The sequence below is a fragment of the Aotus nancymaae genome, unplaced genomic scaffold (genome assembly GCF_030222135.1).
Source record: "Aotus nancymaae isolate 86718 unplaced genomic scaffold, 86718_ANA_hifiasm-v0.15.2.pri h1tg000021l, whole genome shotgun sequence".
NCBI classification, from domain to species: Eukaryota; Metazoa; Chordata; class Mammalia; order Primates; family Aotidae; genus Aotus; species Aotus nancymaae.
Genome location: NW_026988433.1, coordinates 2,668,464 through 2,688,674, shown reverse-complemented (window position 1 = coordinate 2,688,674; position 20,211 = coordinate 2,668,464). Strand labels below are relative to the sequence as shown.

Genomic DNA, 20,211 nt, shown 5'->3' with positions numbered 1-20,211 from the left:
GCGTGGGGAGCGGGTACAGAGGGTACCGGGTGACCTGATATCTACAGCCTCTTCAAGCTCCCGAGAGTCGGCATTCCCCAGGCCCTGGGCTATTCCCAATCCCTCTTGTTGTCCAATTTTAGTTCTTTATAGCACCAAGGACATTTCCACTAGAATATGCATGATCGGAAATTAGACATAAACCCCAAACTGGCTGAAGTCTTCCTTACGAGCCCAGCTCCGAGGTTTTGCTGTTCTGAAGGACGAATCCTGACCGTGTTACTTTTGTCTTCCATGATGCCTCCCTGGCACACAGATGTCCAACAAACCTCTGTCCAGTTAACAGAGGGGAATAGCGAATGGCAGGTTCTGCCTGAACCGAGACCGGGACCCGTAAAACCGCCGCCATGACCGGATAGCAGGATGGTGCCGGGGGAGGGTGGAAGCCCTGCAGTTAGGCTTTTAAAATCGTCCCCAGTGAGGGTATGTGCACAGGCACCTTTAAGCCTAAACTTTAGGAATCTAGCATGACTTGAGCCCCCGGCTGGGCATCTCCCTCTCTCTCAGGGACCCAGAGCTAGCGGGGAAAGTGCCCATACCTCTTGATCTTCACGGGGCCCACTCCCAGCCCGTGCCCACCAGGAGGGGGGTGTGGGCCCGGCCCACATTCACCTGCTTCCCGAGTTCAGAGCCTTTCAGGAAGTCGTCCACCGAGGCGCCCCTCCTCTTGAAGCCAGGGGAGTCGTAGGCGTCCTCCTCGTCAGAGGCAGCGTACTGGCCCGCACTGCTTCTCTCTAGGAAGACGCTCCTTTTCTCTAACTTGGAAAGAGAAAGGAGGCGCGGGTGAGCTGGGGCTCTCGGGAGGGGCCGCCGTCAGCCACGCTCCGCCCCACCTGCACTCGCCAAACCTTTAGCCCCCTCAGAGCCTGGCCAGGCACCCCCCGACACACTGTTCTGGGCCCAGCTCTGCCTGCCTCTCCCTGCCCCATACCCACCAGAATCTCTTTTTTTTTTTTTTTTTTTTTTTGAGACGGAGTCTTACTCTGTCACCCAGGCTGGAATGCAGTGGCACGATCATAACTGTTGCAACCTCGCCTCCCAGGTTCAAGCGATTCTCCTGCCTCAGCCTCTCAAGTAGCTGGAACTACAGCTGCCCGCTACCACGCCTAGCTAATTTTTGTATTTTTAGTAGAGAAGGGGTTGCACCATGTTGGCCAAGCTGGTCTCAAACTCCTGAGCTCAGGTGATCCTCCCACCTCAGCCTCCCAAAGTGCTGGGATTACAGGCATGAGCCACCGAGCACAGCCTTTTTTTTAACCTTCGAGGTAACATTTGGATACAGATGACACCTCACTCCCTCCACTGGTCCCCTTTGCCTGGCTTTTGTTAATACTTTGATCAATTCACATTTGCCTGAAGCACAGGACTGGAAGTGTCTGCTTTCTTTCCCACCCCAGGTTTCTGTGCCCTCACAGCCTTCTCGGGGACCTGGGACTGGAGTGGAGCACCGCCCACAGGGCAGCTGCCACCCTGTCCTGCCCAGGGCCTTCCCAGAAGCACCACCTTCCTAGCTCGGGCCTGGGCTCCTGCCCCGTGAGCCAGTCAGAGGCACAGTGAACTCACTCATTCTGAAGGGTTTCTTTATGCAAAGGCCACACATCCATGTTTCATGTTTTTATTAGTGGCCAACATTGAATTAATTAGGGAATTCCACAGAAAAGTGGGGATTTCCCGTTTTTCAAGACGTGCCAAGGCGCCGCCAGGGCAGGCCCTCTCCAGAGGATAGGGCGGGGGTGGGAGGGGGCTCCCTGCCCAGCATCACCCTCGTCCTCTCTGTCCGCCTAGATGCACCTGGGCTGCTCAGCACTGATCTCCCAGGGTGTGTGCCCTGCCCCAGTTTCCCTGACCTGGCCCCCAGCCCAGAGGCAGGCTCACAGGAGGACGGTGTCGGGTGCCATGAGACCTACAGGCTGCTGACCCAGCAGGGCGAGGACCCTGACCAGGGCCGTGCTGTTGCCTCAAAGGTGGAAACGGCTCCACACACCAGGAGAGACAAGAGTGGGCTCTGGGTGGAGGTGCGGGCACGCGGTCTGGCTCCCAGCCCCACGTCAACTACCCCCGCCCTGCATGGGAGGCATTCCTCTGCCTCTGCAGGCAGTTTCTCCAGAATGCATGTTCCCCTGTATGCATCATCTGGAACACAGCCCCACCACCATCCAAATGCTCTCTCCTGGACCCAGCAAAGCTGGATTGTTGCAAACATGTACACAGGTACCTATACACCCATATGCGTTTCTACACCTAAGTATAGATGCTGCGTACGTGAGGATGCACACAGATACGTCTGCCTACGGGTGTTCGTCCGTCTGTGCATATGCACGTGAGTGATGTGTGTATAGATTTACAGGCACACACGCACTGTAGCCCGGACTCTGAAACCAGCAAAACTAGGAAGCACCCAGTTCAGGAAGGTGGGTCCTGGCCGACTCCACCGGGCGACTCAGATCCCTTGCCACACACTGAGGCCCAAGTCTGGGTGTTTCTGAGCCGGCTCTCTAAGCCAGGCAGGCACCTGGCATTTCCTTAGTTATCTTAGTTAGTTACGAACTCCTGAGTTCAGGTGATCTGCCTGCGTCAGCCTCCCAAAGTGCTGAGAGTACAGTAAATAAAAAACACCGTTTAACTCAATCAGGATCAGGCACACGACAGAGTCCGCCAGCAAAGCTGTGGGATGAGTGTGGCCTCCCTCCCGGCAAGCTCCCTCTACGAGCTGGGGAGATGACGGGGCCGTCCCACGGGGCTGGGGGACTGAGGAGCCGCCAAGGCAGGAGCCCCGGCCTTACCCTGCTGCTCTCGGCCACCCTCTGTGCGGCCTCCCGGGCCATGGCCTTGGCGACCGTGGTGGACACGGGGGTGCCCTGTGGCTGCGGCAGGATGCGGCTGGGAGAGGGCGACCGCCTTCCGGGGCCCGCGGGCGGCTCCAGCGTGTGCCCATGCACAGGGCCGGGTGTGCGGCTCTGCTCCCAGGCCTCGTCCATCCTGGCATGGGGACCCAGGTGCTCGTCTTTGGTATCAGGGACTCCAGCACTTGCTAATGGCTTCGACGGGGGTGCAGATCTCGGGTGGGGGGTGGGAGGCACCAGGAGCTCGGGGGGAACGGCGGCGACAGCGGAGTCCATGGACTCGCCTTGGGCGGAGAAGGTCCGCACGGTCACGCCCTTGGCCTCCAAGCTCCTCAGTCGCACGAGCTCCACGGCTGTGCTGTCTGCCGTGGGGAAGATGACTTCAGCCACCTGTGGACAGACAGAGCTGGCTCGCCGGGTGCCCGAGATGAGCCCCGCGGTCCTGCGTGGGAAGCTGGCCAGTCCTCAGGCCAGATGCCCGGTGCAAAGGATCATGCCCAGTGACCCCAACTCCAACAACCCCACCAAGTATGAAAGCTCCGGGAAGGGGTCAGGGGCAGGTTCATAGACCTCAGGCCCCAACAGTGGTCTGGACCCATTCTGGGTAGATGCAGGGTCAGAGAGCAGAGCAGTGTTGGGTTATTCCCGCCACAGCTGGAAGGAAGAGAGGGGCTCAGACACAGGCCAACGTGCCCTGCTGGGAGAGGGCAGGGCTGAGGGCTCCCCTGCAGGGGCCGGGCCATGCTGGGGCTTCCCTCTCAGAGCACAGGAGTCTGCAGGAGGCGGCTCAGGCAGGTGCACTGCCTCTGTTTCCAAGTCGCCCCTGCTCCTGCAGGCGCAGCTGGGGATGCTGAGGAGCAGCTGTTTTCCCGAGCCCTCCCCAAGGGCAGATGCTCCTACTTGACACCAGGCAGGGGTGGGGGCTGGTGTCCTTGGTTCCCTACACCAGGCACCAGGGAAATGCCCGTTTCTTGGAGTCAAGGCCTGGTCATCTGTTAATGTGCAGACCCGGCAGTATTCGAGGGGGGACGTGCCTTCGGCCATGGGTAGCATGTTGCTAAGGCTCAGTTTGTTGAAATTAAAAAGCCAGTCATCAATCAAGAAGGTTCTGATACTGGAGGCTGCTCTCCTGCATTTTTAATACCCAGAGGAGGGCAGAGGAGGAGGGAGGGAGGGAGGTAGTGGGAATGCTGGAAATGAGGAAGGGGCCCTGGGGCGGGTGGGTGGTGCTTCGTACCCGCTGGTGGAGTCTTTGGGGCTCAGGGTGCCTCCAGTGATCACCGCTGGAAGAGCGGGCCCTGCCTCCTCCACTCCGTCCCTGCTGCGTTAGTGCCTAACGAGGCCCCCCCGCCCAACGAAAACTCACCCTCTGCCCTTTGGCATACACGCCGTAGCCGGTAACGTTTGCCCCGTTGGACAGCCCGGTGGGTGTCAGCACGGGTGGCTTCCAGGAGACCCGGATGGTGGCCGGGGTCGCCCCAGCCTGGACAGTGACGTCTTGCGGGGGTGCTGGGGGTCCTGGGAGGGACAGAAGGGAACGGAGCCGTTCAGGGCCTGGCCCTGGCAGGTGAGCCATGACTGGGCTCTGCCCATCTCGCCTGGAAATGAGAGCATTCGGTAAAGTCACCTCAGAAAGAGAACGCAGTGTTGAAGCAAATCAGAAACTGGTGAGGCGGGAGGGTGGGGGCGGGGTCCAGTTACCAGGACATACAGCTGCACTTCCCCTTTAAATTCGGCATTTAGTCACCATCTTCTGGAGAACGCAAACCTGGACTGTCCGTGGAACCATCTTACCCGCTCTCAGCCTGTGTGACCCGACAGAGCTACCTCTGCCCAAGGGTCTCAGGCCTGGCTCTGAAGGGGGCTAACGAGATGCCGGCATGTCGCAGGTGAAACGGAAGAGAGATCTTGGCCAGAAGCAACCCCTGCCAGCCCCTGTGCGCTCACCTTTTCTTCCCCTTTCCTCTCCCCCTCCTCTGCCTGGACCTTATATCACCCATCTTACCACCCCATCAAATTGAGCAAAACGGAAAGATGAAAAGAGACCAGATCTGATGACGTCAGTGAACCTGAGAATCCACTTCTGTGTGTTTGTGTACGTGTGTGTGAATGTGTACGTGTGTGTGAATGTGTACGTGTGTGTGAATGTGTACATGTGTATGTGTATGTGAATGTGTACGTGTGTGTGTGAATGTGTACGTGTGTGAATGTGTACATGTGTATGGTATGTGTGTAAATGTGTGTGTAAATGTGTACGTGTGTGAATGCGTATGTGTGAATGTGTACGTGTGTGTGAATGTGTACATGTGTATGTGTATGTGAATGTGTACGTGTGTGAATGTGTACATGTGTATGGTACATGTGTGTAAATGTGTGTGTGAATGTGTACGTGTGTGTGAATGCATGTGTGAATGTGTATGTGTGTGAATGTGTACGTGTGTGTATGTGTACATGTGTATGTGAATGTGTACGTGTGTGAATGTGTACATGTGTATGGTACATGTGTGTAAATGTGTACGTGTGTAAATGTGTACGTGTACGTGTGCGAATGTGTGTAAACGTAAGTGTATACATGAATACACTTGTGTATGTGTGTGATGTGCATGTGTATGTACATGCGTATATGTATGTGTGTATGTACACATGTGTATAGATGTAAGTGTATGTGTGTATGTATCTGTGTGTAGATGTACACACCTGTGTGTGAATGTGTGCATATGTGTATGTGTATATGTGGGCACATGCATATATGTGTATGTGGGAGTATGTGTATATGTGTGTATGTGTATGTGTGTGTATGTGTATGTGGGTGTATGTGTATGTGAGTATATGTGTGGGTGTGGGTGTATGTGGGTGTGTCTGGGTCTTTGGGGGGGTCTGTGGGTGTGTCTGTGTATATGACGTGGGTGTATTTGGGTCTGTGTGGATTTATGGGGATGCATGTGTGTGTGTGGGTGTATGCGTGTGGGTCTGTGAGGGTCTGTGGGTGTGTGTGTATGTGTGTATGTGTATATATGCATGTGGGTGTATGTGGGTGTGTGTATGTGGGTCTGTGGGGGGGTGTGTATGTGCATGTGGGTATATGTGGGTGTGTGTCCGTGGGGGTGTCTGTGTATGTGTGCATGTGGGTGCATGTATGTGAGTCTGTGGGAGTGTGTGTGTGCATGTGGGCATATGTGGGTGTATGTGCGTTTGGGGGTGTCTGGGGGTATATGTGTATATGTGCATGTGAGTATATGTGGGTGTCTGTGGGGGTGTCTGTGTATGAGTGCATGTATATGGGTCTGTGTATTTATGCATGTGGGCATATGTGGGTGGGCATATGTGTGTCTGTGGGAGCCTGTGTGTATGTGTATTTGTGCATGTGGGCATATGTAGGTGTGTGTATGTGGGTCTGTGGGGGTGTCTGTGTATATATGTATTTGTACATGTGGGCATATGTGGGTGTATGTATGTGGGTCCGTGGGGGTGTCTGTGTACATATGTGTATTTGTGCATGTGGGCATATGTGGGTATATGTGAGTCTGTGGGGGTGTCTGTGGGTGTATGTACATGGGGTGTGTATATTTGTGCATGTGGGCATATGTGGGTGTATGTGGGTCTGTGGGGGTGTCTGTGTATGTGTGTACATGTATTCGTGCATGTGGGCATATGTGGATGTGTGTATGTGGGTCTGTGGGGGTGTCTGTGGGTGTATGTATGTAGGGTGTGGGTGTGTATTTGTGTATGTGGACGTATATGGGTGTGCATATGTGGGTCTGTGGGTGCATGTACGTGGGGGTGTGTATTTGTGCATGTGGACATATGTGGGTGTATGTGGGTCTGTGGGGGGTGTCTGTGGGTGTATGTATGTGGGTGGTGTGTATTTGAGCATGTGGACGTATGTGGGTGTATGTGGGTCTGTGGGGGTGTCTGTGTGTGTATGTGTATTTGTGCATGTAGACATATGTGGATGTGTGTATGTGGGTCTGTGGGGGTGTCTGTGAGTGTATGTATGTAGGGTGCGGGTGTGTATTTGTGTATGTGGACGTATATGGGTGTGCATATGTGGGTCTGTGGGTGCATGTACGTGGGGGTGTGTATTTGTGCATGTGGACATATGTGGGTGTATGTGGGTCTGTGGGGGGTGTCTGTGGGTGTATGTATGTGGGTGGTGTGTATTTGAGCATGTGGACGTATGTGGGTGTATGTGGGTCTGTGGGGGTGTCTGTGTGTGTATGTGTATTTGTGCATGTAGACATATGTGAGTGTGTGTATGTGGGTCTGTGGGGGTGTCTGTGGGTGTATGTATGTGGGGGGTGTGTGTATTTGAGCATGTGGACGTATGTGGGTGTATGTGGGTCTATGGGGTGTCTGTGTATGTGTATTTGTGCATGTGGACATGTGTGGGTGTGTGTAAGTCTGTGGGGGTGTCTGTGGGTGTGTGTATGTATGTGGTGTGTGGGTGTATGTGTATTTGTGCATGTGGACATATGTGGGTGTGTGTATGTGGGTCTGTGGGGTTGTCTGTGGGTGTATGTACGTGGGGTGTGTATGTGTATTTGTGCATGTGGATGTGGGGGTGTCTGTGGGTGTACATACGTGAGGGGTATGTGTGTATTTGTCCATGTGGACGTATGTGGATGTGTATGTGGGACTGTGGGGGTGTCTGTGGGTGTATATACGTGGGGGGTATGTGTATTTATGCATGTGGACGTATGTGTATGTGTATGTGGGTCTGTGGGGGTGTCTGTGGGTGTATATAGTGGGGGGTATGTGTATTTGTGCATGTGGACATATGTGGATGTGTATGTGGGTCTGTGGGGATGTCTGTGGGTGTATGTACATAGGGTGTGTGTGTACGTGTATTTCTGCATGTGGACGTATGTGGGTGTGTGTATGTGGGTCTGTGGGGGTGTCTGTGTATGTGTGTATATGTATTTGTGCATGTGGGTGTCTATGTGAGTGTATGTGGGTCTGTGGGGGTGTCTGTGTGTATATTTGTGCATGTGGACATATGTGGGTGTGTGTATGTGGGTCTGTGGGGGTGTCTGGGTGTATGTACGTGGGGTGTGTATGTGTATTTGTGCATGTGGATGTATGTGGGTGTGTGTATGTGAGTCTGTGGGGGTGTGTGTGGGTGTGTGTACATACGTGGGGTGTGTGTGGGTGTATGTGTATTTGTGCATGTGGGCATATGTGGGTGTGTGTATGTGGGTCTGTGGGGGTGTCTGTGTGTGTGTATGTGTATTTGTACATGTGGGTATATGTGGGTGTATGAGTCTGTGGGGGTGTGTGGGGGTGTGTATGTGAGTCTGTGGGTGTGTGGATGTGTGTATGTACGTGGGGTGTGTATGTGTATTTGCACATGTGGACGTATGTGGGTGTGTGTGTGTCTGTGGGGGTGTGTGCATGTACGTGGGGTATATGTGTATTTGTGCATGTGGATGTATGTGGGTGTGTGTATGTGGGTCTGCAGGGGTGTCTGTGTGTGTATATTTGTACATGTGGGTGTATGTGGGGGTGTGTGAGTCTGTGGGGGGGTGTGGGGGTGTGCATGTACGTGGGGTATATGTGTATTTGTGCATGTGGATGTATGTGGGTGTGTGTATGTGGGTCTGCAGGGGTGTCTGTGTGTGTATATTTGTACATGTGGGTGTATGTGGGGGTGTGTGAGTCTGTGGGGGGTGTGGGGGTGTGCATGTACATGGGGTATATGTGTATTTGTGCATGTGGACATATGTGGGTGTGTGTATGTGGGTCTGTGGGGGTGTCTGTGTATGTGTATTTGTACATGTGGATGTATGTGGGTGTGTGTATGTACATGGGGTATGTGTGGGTGTGTATGCACGTATAAGCATATCCACATCTCCCACTGGCTCTGTTACTCTGAAGAACCCCGACCTTGCACCAGCATCCCCAGGCATGGCTTACCCTGGCAGTACCCAAGACCATGGGGGGATGGTACATGGGGCGTGGTTGGAGCGCGAATTCTGTGAAATGCTGACCTCTGTGTGATTGTCCCAACTATGCCGTCTTCCTTAAACACAGACACATCCCTCCTGTTTACTTCCCACTCTGAGATCTCGTTCCCAGTCACTGGGGGGTCAGCCTGGGACCCACCTCTGTGCTAAGGGCCCCCTCCCCTACCTGACTCTCTCCATCTCAAAGTTAGAGTCCAGGAGAGCCTTTGCTGACGGCCCGGAGATGCGCCCTTTACCTCCCAAGTCCCTGTGGAGCGCCTGTGGCTGCTTCTCTTTCTTCACCCCCAGCGCTGAACAGAAGGCATCGAGGGAGGTGTCAGTGAAAAGAGGGCAGCCTCATTATCCCAGCATTCATGATGACCTCCCAGCAGGTGGGGAGAAATAAAACGTCACCGGGTAACACCGATGAACTGAGCCTGCCTGTGTTAGCTGCTACCCGGACGTGCTGTCCCCCCGAAGGCACATCTGTCCCGCGTGCCCCGACACTGCTGCTCCATCAGGCTCTAGCTGACCACAGGTTTCATGAATACCAGAGCGCGCAGCAGAGGCTTCCGGAGGGGGGCGTACCCGCTGTCCAGTAACTCAGCAGCACAGGGACCCTGACGAGGGGGAGCAAGAAGACAAAGGAGGTGTCCACACTTGCCCTGCCCCCCCATCTCCCCAGAAAAGGAAGGGAGCATATCATGCTCCTCGTTTGAGCAGAGAAAGCAGAAAAGGACACGGGTTTCCATTGCTGCTGCGCCCAGAACCAAAAATAGCTCCTGTGATGAAACCGCATCTCCTTTGCACAAGACAGGTATGCGCGCTACACAAAATTTACAAGGACGAGAAAGAATGATTCTGAGAGGCGTGTAGGCACGTCCAGGCACCATCCCACTCAATGAGTGTGTGTCTAGGGGCGCGTGTGACACAGAAGATGTAACCATGTCCCCTGGGGGACTCACTGCCCTCCTGCCTTTTGTAGGATGAGCTCCTTGCTGATGCCGGTGCTCAAAGAAACACTGTCAACAACATGGACCCTGATATGTTCCAGGGACTCTCGCATAACACACACACACACACACAAACACACACACTCTCACACAGTCACAAACACACTCACACACACACAGATACACTCACACACACACTCACAAGTGCTCTGTGCTTCACAGGTGATTTAAGGGATTTTCCAGGGTCATGTTGTCTGGATGGGGGTTTCCACCTCTGCCCGCCCCCCTCCCCTCCCCTCGAGCAGAGTGACATCCTGGCGTCCTCGCCCTGGGGGACCCACGGAAGGACACAGGGCTCACCTGCAGGCAACGTGGAGAACTCCACGAAGGCCTCCTTCTTCTCCCTCTGCTCTAGCGGGAGCTGCCACGGCATCTGGTGGGGCTTGGCCAGAACCTTCACCTTGTAGGTCATGTTTGGCCTGAGGTTGAAGAACTGGTACTTGTACCTGGCGGCCTTGACAATGTCGAACTCCTCCTCGTTGAGGAAGATGACGTGGCTGTAGTTGCTGTTGGTGGGCAGCCAGGAGAGCTGGGCGGAGATCTGCGTGATGTTGTCCACCCGCAGGTGGGACGGGGCCACCACCACGTCCTTGCCCACCAGGAGCGTGCACTGCAGCTCGTCCGAGCTGCCCCTGCTGGTGACGCACTGCACGGAGATGCGGTAGGTGCAGGCCGCCATGTTGAGCTTCTCGATGAGGGCCTTAGTTCTGCTCCCCAGCGTGAGGCTCACGCGCGTCTCCTTGTCCACCAGGACGTTGTAGCTGCTCACGGTTCCCCATCCCGGTGGCACCGCCGGGGGCTCCCAGCCCACAATGACACTTTTGGCGAGTTGTTTGATGAGGGTGATTTTTCTGGGGTAAGGCACGATGTCTTCTCCGATGTCGTCGATGTTCACGTCCAGCGTCCCGGCGCCATTGTCAGTGACGCCCGCATCCGTGTGGGTCGGGGAGTGGAGGTCCAGGATGTGCTCTCCCTGCAGGCCGATGCCGGAATGGTTGATGAAGTTCTGGTCCTGCTCACTCCCCAGTGTGCTTGCCAACCGAGACTCATTGTCCTGCACAAAGTCCACAAAGTTGGAGGGCACCAGGCCCCTCTGGCCATCCAGGAGCTCTCCTGTTGGGTACAAGGACAGAGTTATCGCCCAGCCAACACAGCAGGGGCCCCAAGGCCCCCAGCATACTCCCGCCTCCCTCACCAGGACCCTAAGGCAGAGCAACAGGGTTGCCCTGAGGCTCCTCTGCTGTTCCCCGGAGCCCACGCTGGGGCCAGCTCCTCCATCCCCGTGGCCCAGTCTGGATTTCTCCATGACACTTACCGCAACCTGAAACCATTATGCTTGTGTATCCGTGTACGGACACTGCCTACCCCCTCCCAGCTTGGACAACACTCAGGGATAGCAGGGACCTCAGGACTACCGAATACCCAGCCCTCAGGTGACAGCTGGCCCATAACAGTGCACAGGAAATATCTCTTAGAAGGACAAGTCAGTCGACTCTGTGGCTTTTGGAGATTAAGAAAATAAACATCTTACTATGATTTTTGATTAAGTATAAGAATGAAAAGGTGACTTCCTGTTCCCCTTGAAAAGCACTGGGCACATCCTAATCAATCCACAATATGTCCAACTTGATGTGAAACAAAACTGTCAATTTGGTGTCTGGATCACGAGTGGCAAAAAAAAAAAAAGTCAAAGTAGCTCTTGTGGCTGAGTGGACATAGTGGGGACGGCTGTGTTTTGTGAACGTCTAACATCCGTGTGCTCTCTTTGTTAGTAGGGCTCACAAGGCTGCTGACAGCAGAGGGCCAGAAAACGGAGAAGCGTTTAGAGGAGCTTGAGAGATGAGGCGGTTTGGGTGATCTTCCAGCACAGACCCAGAATGGACCGTCTTCCCCCAATTCATCACAAGGCACCCATAGACGCGCAGAGAGGGGCTGGGAAATGCTGAACACTAGATTCTGCTCCCAAAAGACCCCCTGCCTCGGGGGGCCTGTGACGTGCTGTGGCCCAGGGGAGGCCATGTCAGCCATTTAATTAGTCATAGATTCTAACAAAATAAAGGAGGACATGGATTCTGTTCCAAATCTCCACCTAGGGCGTGGGTCGGCAGCAGCCAATCCTTTGCACTGAGGATATGCTATTAAAAAAATCCTTAGTTTGGCATAGGAGGAGATGGTGGTGATGACTGGTGGTTGTTGATGGTGGTGGTGGTGATGATGGTGATGGTGATGTTGATGATGATGATGGTGGTGGTGGTGATGGTGGCAGTGATGGTGGCAGTGATGATGATGGTGGTGGTGATGATGATGGTGGCGGTGATGATGGTGGCGGTGATGGTGGTGGTGATGGTGGTGGTGGTGGTGGTGACGGTGGTGATGATGGCAGTGATGGTGGTGGTGATGACAATGGTGGTGGTGATGGTGATGATGATGGTGGCGGTGATGACAGTGGTGATGATGGTGGTAATGACGGTAGCGGTGACGGTGGCAGTGATGGTGGCGGTGATGATGGTGGTGATGGTGGTGGTGGTGATGGTGATGATGGTGGCAGTGATGATGGTGGCAGTGATGACAGTGGTGGTGATGATGGTGGTGATGACGGTGGCGGTGATGGTGGTGGTGACGGTGGTGATAGTGGCAGTGACGGTGGTAATGATGGTAGCGGTGATGGTGGTGGTGATGGTGGCAGTGATGGTGGTGGTGATGACACCTGGTGGTGGTGATGGTGATGATGATGGTGGCGGTGATGACAGTGGTGATGATGGTGGTAACGACAGTAGCGGTGATGGTGGCGGTGATGGTGGCGGTGATGATGGTGATGATGGTGGTGGTGATGGTGGCGGTGATGATGGTGGCGGTGACAGTGGTGGTGGTGGTGGTGATGGTGGCGGTGATGGCGATGATGGTGGTGGTGATGGTGATGGTGGCAGTGATGATGGTGGCGGTGATGACGGTGGCGGTGATGGTGGCGGTGATGATGGTGGTGGTGATGACAGTGGTGGTGATGGTGATGATGGTGGCGGTGATGATGGTGATGGTGACGGTGGTGACGGTGGCAGTGATGGTGGTGATGACAGTGGTGATGGTGATGATGGTGGTAGTGATGATGGTGGCGGTGATGACAGTGGTGATGATCGTGATGGTTATGATGATTATAGTGGTGGTGATGATGGTGATAGCTACTGTTTACTGAACAATCACTATGTGCTAAGCTCCATCCTAAGGCCTTCGTATCTATTACCTCATTTATCCTCACAGATGTGCTATGCGGTGGGTACTATTACTGTCTTCATTCTATAGCACAGGAAGCTGAGGCACAGAGGTAAAGGACGTTTCCTGCTGTCACACAGACAGTCGAGCCCTGAGCTTTGATCCCTTCCTGCAAAGAGGCTCCTGGAAAGCTTCTGTGGGCTCCATGCATGGTGAGAAAGTTCCAGAGATTTCAATGGCAGGTTTTCTGGCAGCTGCCTTGGGCACATATTTCTGTGCTTATGTGAAAATCAGTGGTGATGATGTGGACTTACGGGAAGAATTCAAACTGCTTTGCTACCAGCTGTGCTGAGAGTTGCTGGCTGGACCATCCAGAGCCAAGAACAGCTGGTGTGTGAGCGTGAGTGGGGCAGCTTGCCTCCTGGGCTCCTGCTCACAGAAGCCTCTAGAAGTGACCCAACCTCACCCCAAGTAAACACCCAGGAACAGCACCTGGGGCCTCCATCTGCTCTCAGGGGAAGAGGAAGACAACACGCTGTTTGTCCAGGGCAGCTGAAACGCACAGGGAGTTAGGGAACCAAATCCCTTAGAATGCCGATTTCTGGGCTGCTGGTCCTATTACGTGTTTAGCCTCAAGCTAAAAAGGCAACAAAAGGTCGGGCATTTCAGATGGAGGGTTCACATTCCCTGATCTCAAATTCTGAGGGGGGACCTCGAGGGAATGAGCAGGGATGACCTGGGGCCACCTCCTAAGTTGACAACAGGGCCTCAAAGTCAAGGAGATGGATGGCCTTCCACACAGGTGCCAAGAGCCACCTTCCCGTGAGGTCACCTGGAGCAGAACGAGGCTTTGCCAGAGAGGCAGCCTCTGGGAGCCCCTGAGGGTGCTGGGCTGAAAGACAACGGCAGCAGAGACCCTTCTGGAAGCAGAGGATCTCTCGGTGCCGTGTGTCTGCAAATAGCTGCCAAAGCCCTGCAGAGATTAGCAGAAAACATCTACCATGTGTCAGGGGTCAGCTTGGAGCTGAACATTGGAAACCCCGCCCAGGTTTCTTTCCAGTCATCAAAGAGGAGAAAATTATGCAGTGGGGCAGGATCAGAGCAGAGGGCTGGGCGGCTGGGGGTATGTTGGGAGCCCTGCACATCAGTCAGGCCCCTGGACGAGCTGGTCTGCGGGGTGGACCCGCCCAGCCTACGTCTGCCACAGCCATGTCCCAACAGAGACCTTCATAGAACCCATCCTCATCCATGTCTCCATAGACGTAGAGGTATTTTCCCGCCGTGAGGGGCAGCTCAGCTTCCGGGTTCTCATTTGGTCCATCGAAGGGGTTGTAGCTGCAGGAAAAACACAGTTCCTTTGTTAGAGGATGTGGAGGACACAGCCCGCACCCCTGCCCCTCGGAATGCTGGGTGGGCACACGGCTTCTCCACACTCCTAGGGAATTACAAACCCACAGCACGGTTCAGGGCTGATGAGCGCTCTGTACACGGGCAACAGGCCACTGCCGGCTCACACACACAGACTTAAAGTGCGATTCCAAAACAAAGTTATATGCTCAGAACTCTTTGCGTCAGATAACGGGTTTATGATTCTGACATTTTATTCACACTTACCTCTTCTGCCATAACATAAATCTCCAAATTAACAAGTAAATGTGAAGTAAATCTTTCAACAATTTCGCGAAAAGGGAATCACATATACTATTTAGCAATCCGCTTATTCTCTGACTTTGCAAGATAGCATCCTATACTCTACCTCATGAAATATTTGTATCAGATTTATTTTAATGGCTGCATAGTATTCCACTGGACACGTTATCCTTTCTCTATCCCGCTTCCTAACGTGGCGTGGATGTTTCTTCTCACTTCTGACTAATAGAGTGTTGCAGTATACATTCTTATAGACATATTTTTGTGCACTTCCATGATTTCTTACTAATGACAAATCCTAGGAAATGTTTCTGTTTGGTCAAAGCCACCTATATCTACATTTTTAAGGTCTTGGGCGTGGACAGTCAAAATCTCAAAAAAACGGGTGCATGATTTTACCCTCCCCCGCCCCACCCGCAGGAAGGTAAGAGCGTCCATATTCTCCAGTCCTCAACGTAGTGGGATTAAGAGTTTTCAAAGCCGTGTCCAACTTGGAAAATCAAACACATGAAACAAATTCAGAAGAATTGGGGCTTTTCTAAATAAAAGGCAAATTAACTTAAAATAACAGTGAAGAACTCATTAAAAAATGAAAATCACATTCTTGATAGTTGGGGAAGATAGCCAGGCACTGTAATGTTATAGTTACGATATTAAAACGATTCACACATCAGTGGCGCCGTGCAGTTTACCAACACTTTTAAGCACGTTTTATTTGGGGCCTTTAAACCTTAGGAAAACAGAGAAGACAACGCCCCAATTTCAATGGCTGCATGAGGTCATGCAACACGCCCAAAGTCACAAGCTGATGAAGTGGGTGGGGTGGGGTGGGGTGGGGGGGACCAGAGCTGAGACCTCCTGACCCGTCCCACGCAGTTTTAACCACACCAGGTCACGTGGCCCCTCACAGTCAGAGTGCAGAGGTCTAGGAACCCAATCTAAGCGCCTGACAGCTCCCGGCAAGTCAGCCCAGAGAGCTGTGCACCAGGAACAGACACGGGGCAACCCCTAACACAACGCTCAGGAGTGCAACGGGACAAGAGCTTCTGGAAGGAGGAACAGCGCGTGCCAAGGCCCAGAGGCAGGGAGGACAGAGATGAGGTTGGCAGGGGCCAGGGTGGTTTCAACATGATTTCATGAGCTGTGGGATGTACTGAAAAGGTTTTAAGCCAGGGAGTGACATGATCGTGTTTGCATTTTACAAAGAGGCCTCTTGGGTGCTGTGTGGACGGGGCTTGGTGCAAGAGCTTCAGCAAAGGAATGTGGTCGGGGAGCGACTTAGGAGGCTGTGGAAATGCGGGCTGCCTGGATGCAGGGCTAAGGGGGCGAGGTGCAGGGGGACTTGCAGCTTTCTGGCCTCAGGGTGAGCAGGAGAGGATACAAGTCACCGAGCGGGGCTCTGCAGGGGTTCTGCCGGGGGTCTGGATGTGTAGACAGCTGAGACACAGAAGCTGGCAGAGTGTTCTCAGAGGAGGAGGGAGGGAGCGGGAGGACCAGGAGCCCCCAGGCTGCACCTTCAGGAGCACCCACACCCGATGCTCAGGAAGAGAAGCTTCCACAGGGGAGCAGGTAGGAAAGACGCACCCCGAGAGATGGAGAGGGAAGCCGCAGAGGACAAGAGGGAAACGCACGCCGAGAGGGTGGAAGGTCCCCGGCTGATGAGGGCACACATAAGAACTGGGAGATCCTACGGCAGAACATGACGCTGTTGTGACAACCTCGTGGGTGCTCCTGAGTGTGGACCCTGGAGACCATGAAACTCTGTGGGTGCTCAGGGCAGAAGCCGCCACGTGCTGTGTCCTGTGCATGTGGCCAAGGGACATGTCTGGAGGGGGGGCTCAATAGAGACAGAGGTGGGTCAGGGGTCCACTCAGGACTGGAGGTGGGGGAGGAGGGACAGGTGATCACAGGAGCGGGGACTCCATAGAGATGGAGGTGGGAGGTGGGTCAGGGGTCACTCAGCGCAGGAGGTCGGGGAGGAGGGATGGATGATCACTGATGGAAATGGCTTCTGGGGGGCAATGGAAGCCTCCTGCACGTGGCTGTGGCATCTGTGAGCACAGCGGCAGGCCCGGGCTGCTCACTGCAGATGGGTGAACTGTGTGGCGAGGACCCTCTCTCCACACAGCTGGCAAAGGAAGGATGGTGGTGAATGTGCCAGCCTCACCCTGGACCTCGGGTGGGAAGGCCCTAGGAGCCCTCAGCAAGGCTATCCCTGCGGCAGAGGCTGCAACAGATGGAAGGGAGGAGATGTGGACACCGAGGCAGTCCCTGCGTGGAGGGCGGGGAAAGGCTGCCTCGGCACCCGGAGTGAGCACCCAGGTGAGCAAGAGGCTTTTGGCTCGCAGATATGTCTAAGCAAGTTGCTGAATGATGGCAGCATGAAGGGACACTGATTAGACCCAGGGCGGAAAACGCAACCCCCCACCTCCCGCCAAAGCCACCTCTCAGGGGCTTTAAAGGCCTTTGGAGAACTCAGAACCAGTTCTCTTGGGGACCGCCACTACGTGCTCCTCACAATCTGACTTGGATTGGTTTTGGGGAAGGTCAGTGTTAAAAACAAAGAAAAGGGCATAAAGCCATCACCAGTAAAATAGGAGTATCACTGAAAAAGAGTGCGATAAGGAGAATGTGCGTGGGCCATGGCCGGTGGTGGCCACGGGAGAGGCCCCAGGAGGGACGGCCTGAGACTGTGGCACCCTCAGGAGGCACTGCCTCCCAGCCCCGTGTACGAGCCCGGAAGGGAGGATGGCCGCTCAGTGCGGACCCCTCAGTCACACAGGCCCCCTCTGTGTTTGTAGAGAACCCAGTCCCCAAACACAAGGTAAGCCTCAAAGGCAGGGCCTTTCCCCAGCGGAATTCAGGGTGTGAGACGCAGAATTCAGGATGCGTGGGTCCCTCATGCCGCCACTCTCCCTGGGGCCCCACCAGCCGTGGTCAGCCCTCGGGGGGCATTAGCTCTACGGCAGCTCCCCCAGAATAAGCCGTGGCCTTTCTATGGAAGTGGCAGGAACACGAGCCCAGTCGCTGTCTGAGGTTGGCCGTTGTAGGTCGCATGTGGCAGCCTCATTGGACAAGGCTCACGATTGGAAAGGAAGGTGGCTGTGGCCCACCAGGTCCCTGCTTGGCTGGGAAGCCACCTCCACCTGTGCCAGGCCCAGACGACACCAGTCTGGGCTGCCCCTGTGCTGGCACTGAATGCTCAGTGAATGGCGGCACCTGGGCCTGCTCCATACACAGCAAGGACAGGACGGAGGGAGCCAGTGTGGGACCGGGTCTTCATCCGGCCCTGCCAACTGTGCCCTGTGTGTCTGCGTGCAACTGCCTCTCACTGCTGTGTGACTTGGTCCTCCAGCACTGTGACAGACGAGCGGACAGTGGGCATGCCCCCACCGCAGGCGGCCGGCACTCCCGTTTGCCTGGGCTGGATTCTAACTGGGGAGCCCACAGCCCAGGGGCAGCCACCCAGTGCTTCTGCTACCTGAGCCTCGGAAACGGGTTTGCGTTGGTCAAACTGGTGTCGTACCAACGAGCAGAAAGTGACCTGCGGATCCTCTCGATGGTTACTGGAAATGGCTGTCACTGGAGAAAGCTAAGGTATTCAAGGTGGACGGACTGGATGAAATCAAGAGTCACCCCCTCTGCAGGAACAAAGTTTAAGGATGTAGTGAGGGTGGCATCTAAGCCGAAGCTTGATCCCTAAACAGATTGCAGAGACCCAGTTAGGGGGACTCTGGCTGCCCGATGCCAGCTAAAGTGCAGGGTATTTGCCTCTGAACTACCATCAGATCAGCCTCGGGCCAATCCCACACTCACAGCTGTTGCAGCATCTGTGAGACAAAAGGCCGGGTCTTCATGAGCTCAAAGAAATGGGGGTGGACGGCGGTGCCTTGGGCCTGCTGCCCCTGGCTGATGAACTCCTAAGTGTCCACCTGTGGGCACAGCTGGCTGCAGCTTGCTTTCCTGATGATCAGGTAGTGCAGTCCTGGGGCCGCTCGTCCTCGCCCACGTCCGCCTCTGCGGAGGCTCCGTGGAGGACCTGAGATGTGTGGGGGACAAAACTGGTTCCTGTTACTTCTCAGTGAGCTCAGACCCTGAAGGCCCCGGTGGGGAAGCCCACACAGTGGCTATCATGCAGCGAGGTGCAGCCTGCAGCACCGGGACAGGGTGAGGGTGCGGGAGAGCTGGCGCTGGGCACATGCCCCTTTCACTCTCAGCGGTGGGAGTGTGGGGCGCTGGGCACATCCCCCCTTTCACTGTCAGTGGCAGGAGTGCGGGGTGCTGGGCACGTCCCCCCTTTCACTCTCAGTGGCGGGAGTGCGGGGCGCTGGGCACATCCCCTCTTTCACTGTCAGTGGCAGGAGTGCGGGGCGCTGGGCACATCCCCTCTTTCACTCTCAGCGGTGGGACTGCGGGGCGCTGGGCACATCCCCTCTTTCACTCTCAGTGGCGGGAGTGCGGGGTGCTGGGCACGTCCCCCCTTTCACTCTCAGTGGCGGGAGTGTGGGGTGCTGGACACGTCCCCTCTTTCACTCTCGGTGGCTGCCTGTGTGGGTTGAATCCTGTCCCCTGGAAAGACGCATTCATGGCCAAAGCCCTGCACCAGTGAACGGGACCGTATGTGGAAACAGCCTTTGCGAACACGATGGAGTTAGGACAGACCACACTGCAGTGGGGCAGACTCCAGTCCGGGGACGAGTATCCTTACAGGAAGAAGGGAGAATGCTCGGGACGGGCACGGGGAGGCGCTGGGGCGGGGGACAGAGGCAGAGACTGCAGCTGCGCGGCTGTAAGCCAGGGCCGCCTGGGCTCCAGCAGCCGGAAGAGGCAGCAAGGACCCCTCCTCAGAGCCCTCAGGAGCGAGCCCCCGCCAACACCTCCATCTCAGACTTCTGCCTCCGGTGTCGGGAGAGGAGAAATCTGTAGTTTCAGGTTTGTGATCTGCTGTCACAGCAGCCCAGCGAGGCTTGCGTGCCACCCAAACTGTCCACCAAACTCTGCTCGGCCTCCAGGACAGGCTGAAATCCCACCTTCTCCTCGGCCCTGGGAGAAGGGATCTTCTCAGCCCCCAGAATGTTCCCAGGCCCAACACCTTATCTGCCTGAAAATATCCATGCTCCAGGGGCTCGGCGGGCACAGAGGAGCCACGCTTACCTGTAGCGGGCGACACAGAGGTGGACCTTCCCCGAGTATCTCTGCTTTGAGGTATTGGAATTCCGTTCATTCTCCATCTGTGAAGGATGCAATGGTTGTGAGGGTTACTGAAGCTAGAGGCATCCCACCCCATGCTCACGGCACATGGGAAAGCCCCTCACAGCTTCCTGGACCCCCGGAGGGACGACTGGAGACTGTGGCACCCCCAGGAGGCACTGCCACCCCACACTCCCGCATATGGGCCCAGAAAGGAAGGTGGTCCCTCGGTGCGGACCTCTTAGTCACACAGGCCCCCTCTGTGTTTGTAGAGAACCCAGTCCCCAAACAGCAAGGTAGGGCTTGAAGGCAGGGCCTTTCCCCAGC

At 55.2% G+C, this 20,211-nt stretch overlaps 1 protein-coding gene across 10 annotated transcripts in view; it reads right to left on the bottom strand.

The window, feature by feature from the left end:
* Positions 1 to 20,211, bottom strand: part of RIMBP2 (RIMS binding protein 2) — a 340,749-nt gene that overhangs the window by 39,160 nt on the left and 281,378 nt on the right. For all 10 annotated transcript variants that reach the window (XM_064379555.1, XM_064379553.1, XM_064379556.1 and 7 more), the window contains 6 exons: positions 19,849 to 19,925; positions 14,270 to 14,379; positions 10,138 to 10,950; positions 4,249 to 4,400; positions 2,823 to 3,272; positions 652 to 798 (listed from right to left, as the gene is read on the bottom strand). In XM_064379555.1, the coding sequence (XP_064235625.1) occupies positions 652 to 798; positions 2,823 to 3,272; positions 4,249 to 4,400; positions 10,138 to 10,950; positions 14,270 to 14,379; positions 19,849 to 19,925 (1,749 nt within the window). The remainder of the gene's footprint in view (positions 1 to 651; positions 799 to 2,822; positions 3,273 to 4,248; positions 4,401 to 10,137; positions 10,951 to 14,269; positions 14,380 to 19,848; positions 19,926 to 20,211) is intronic.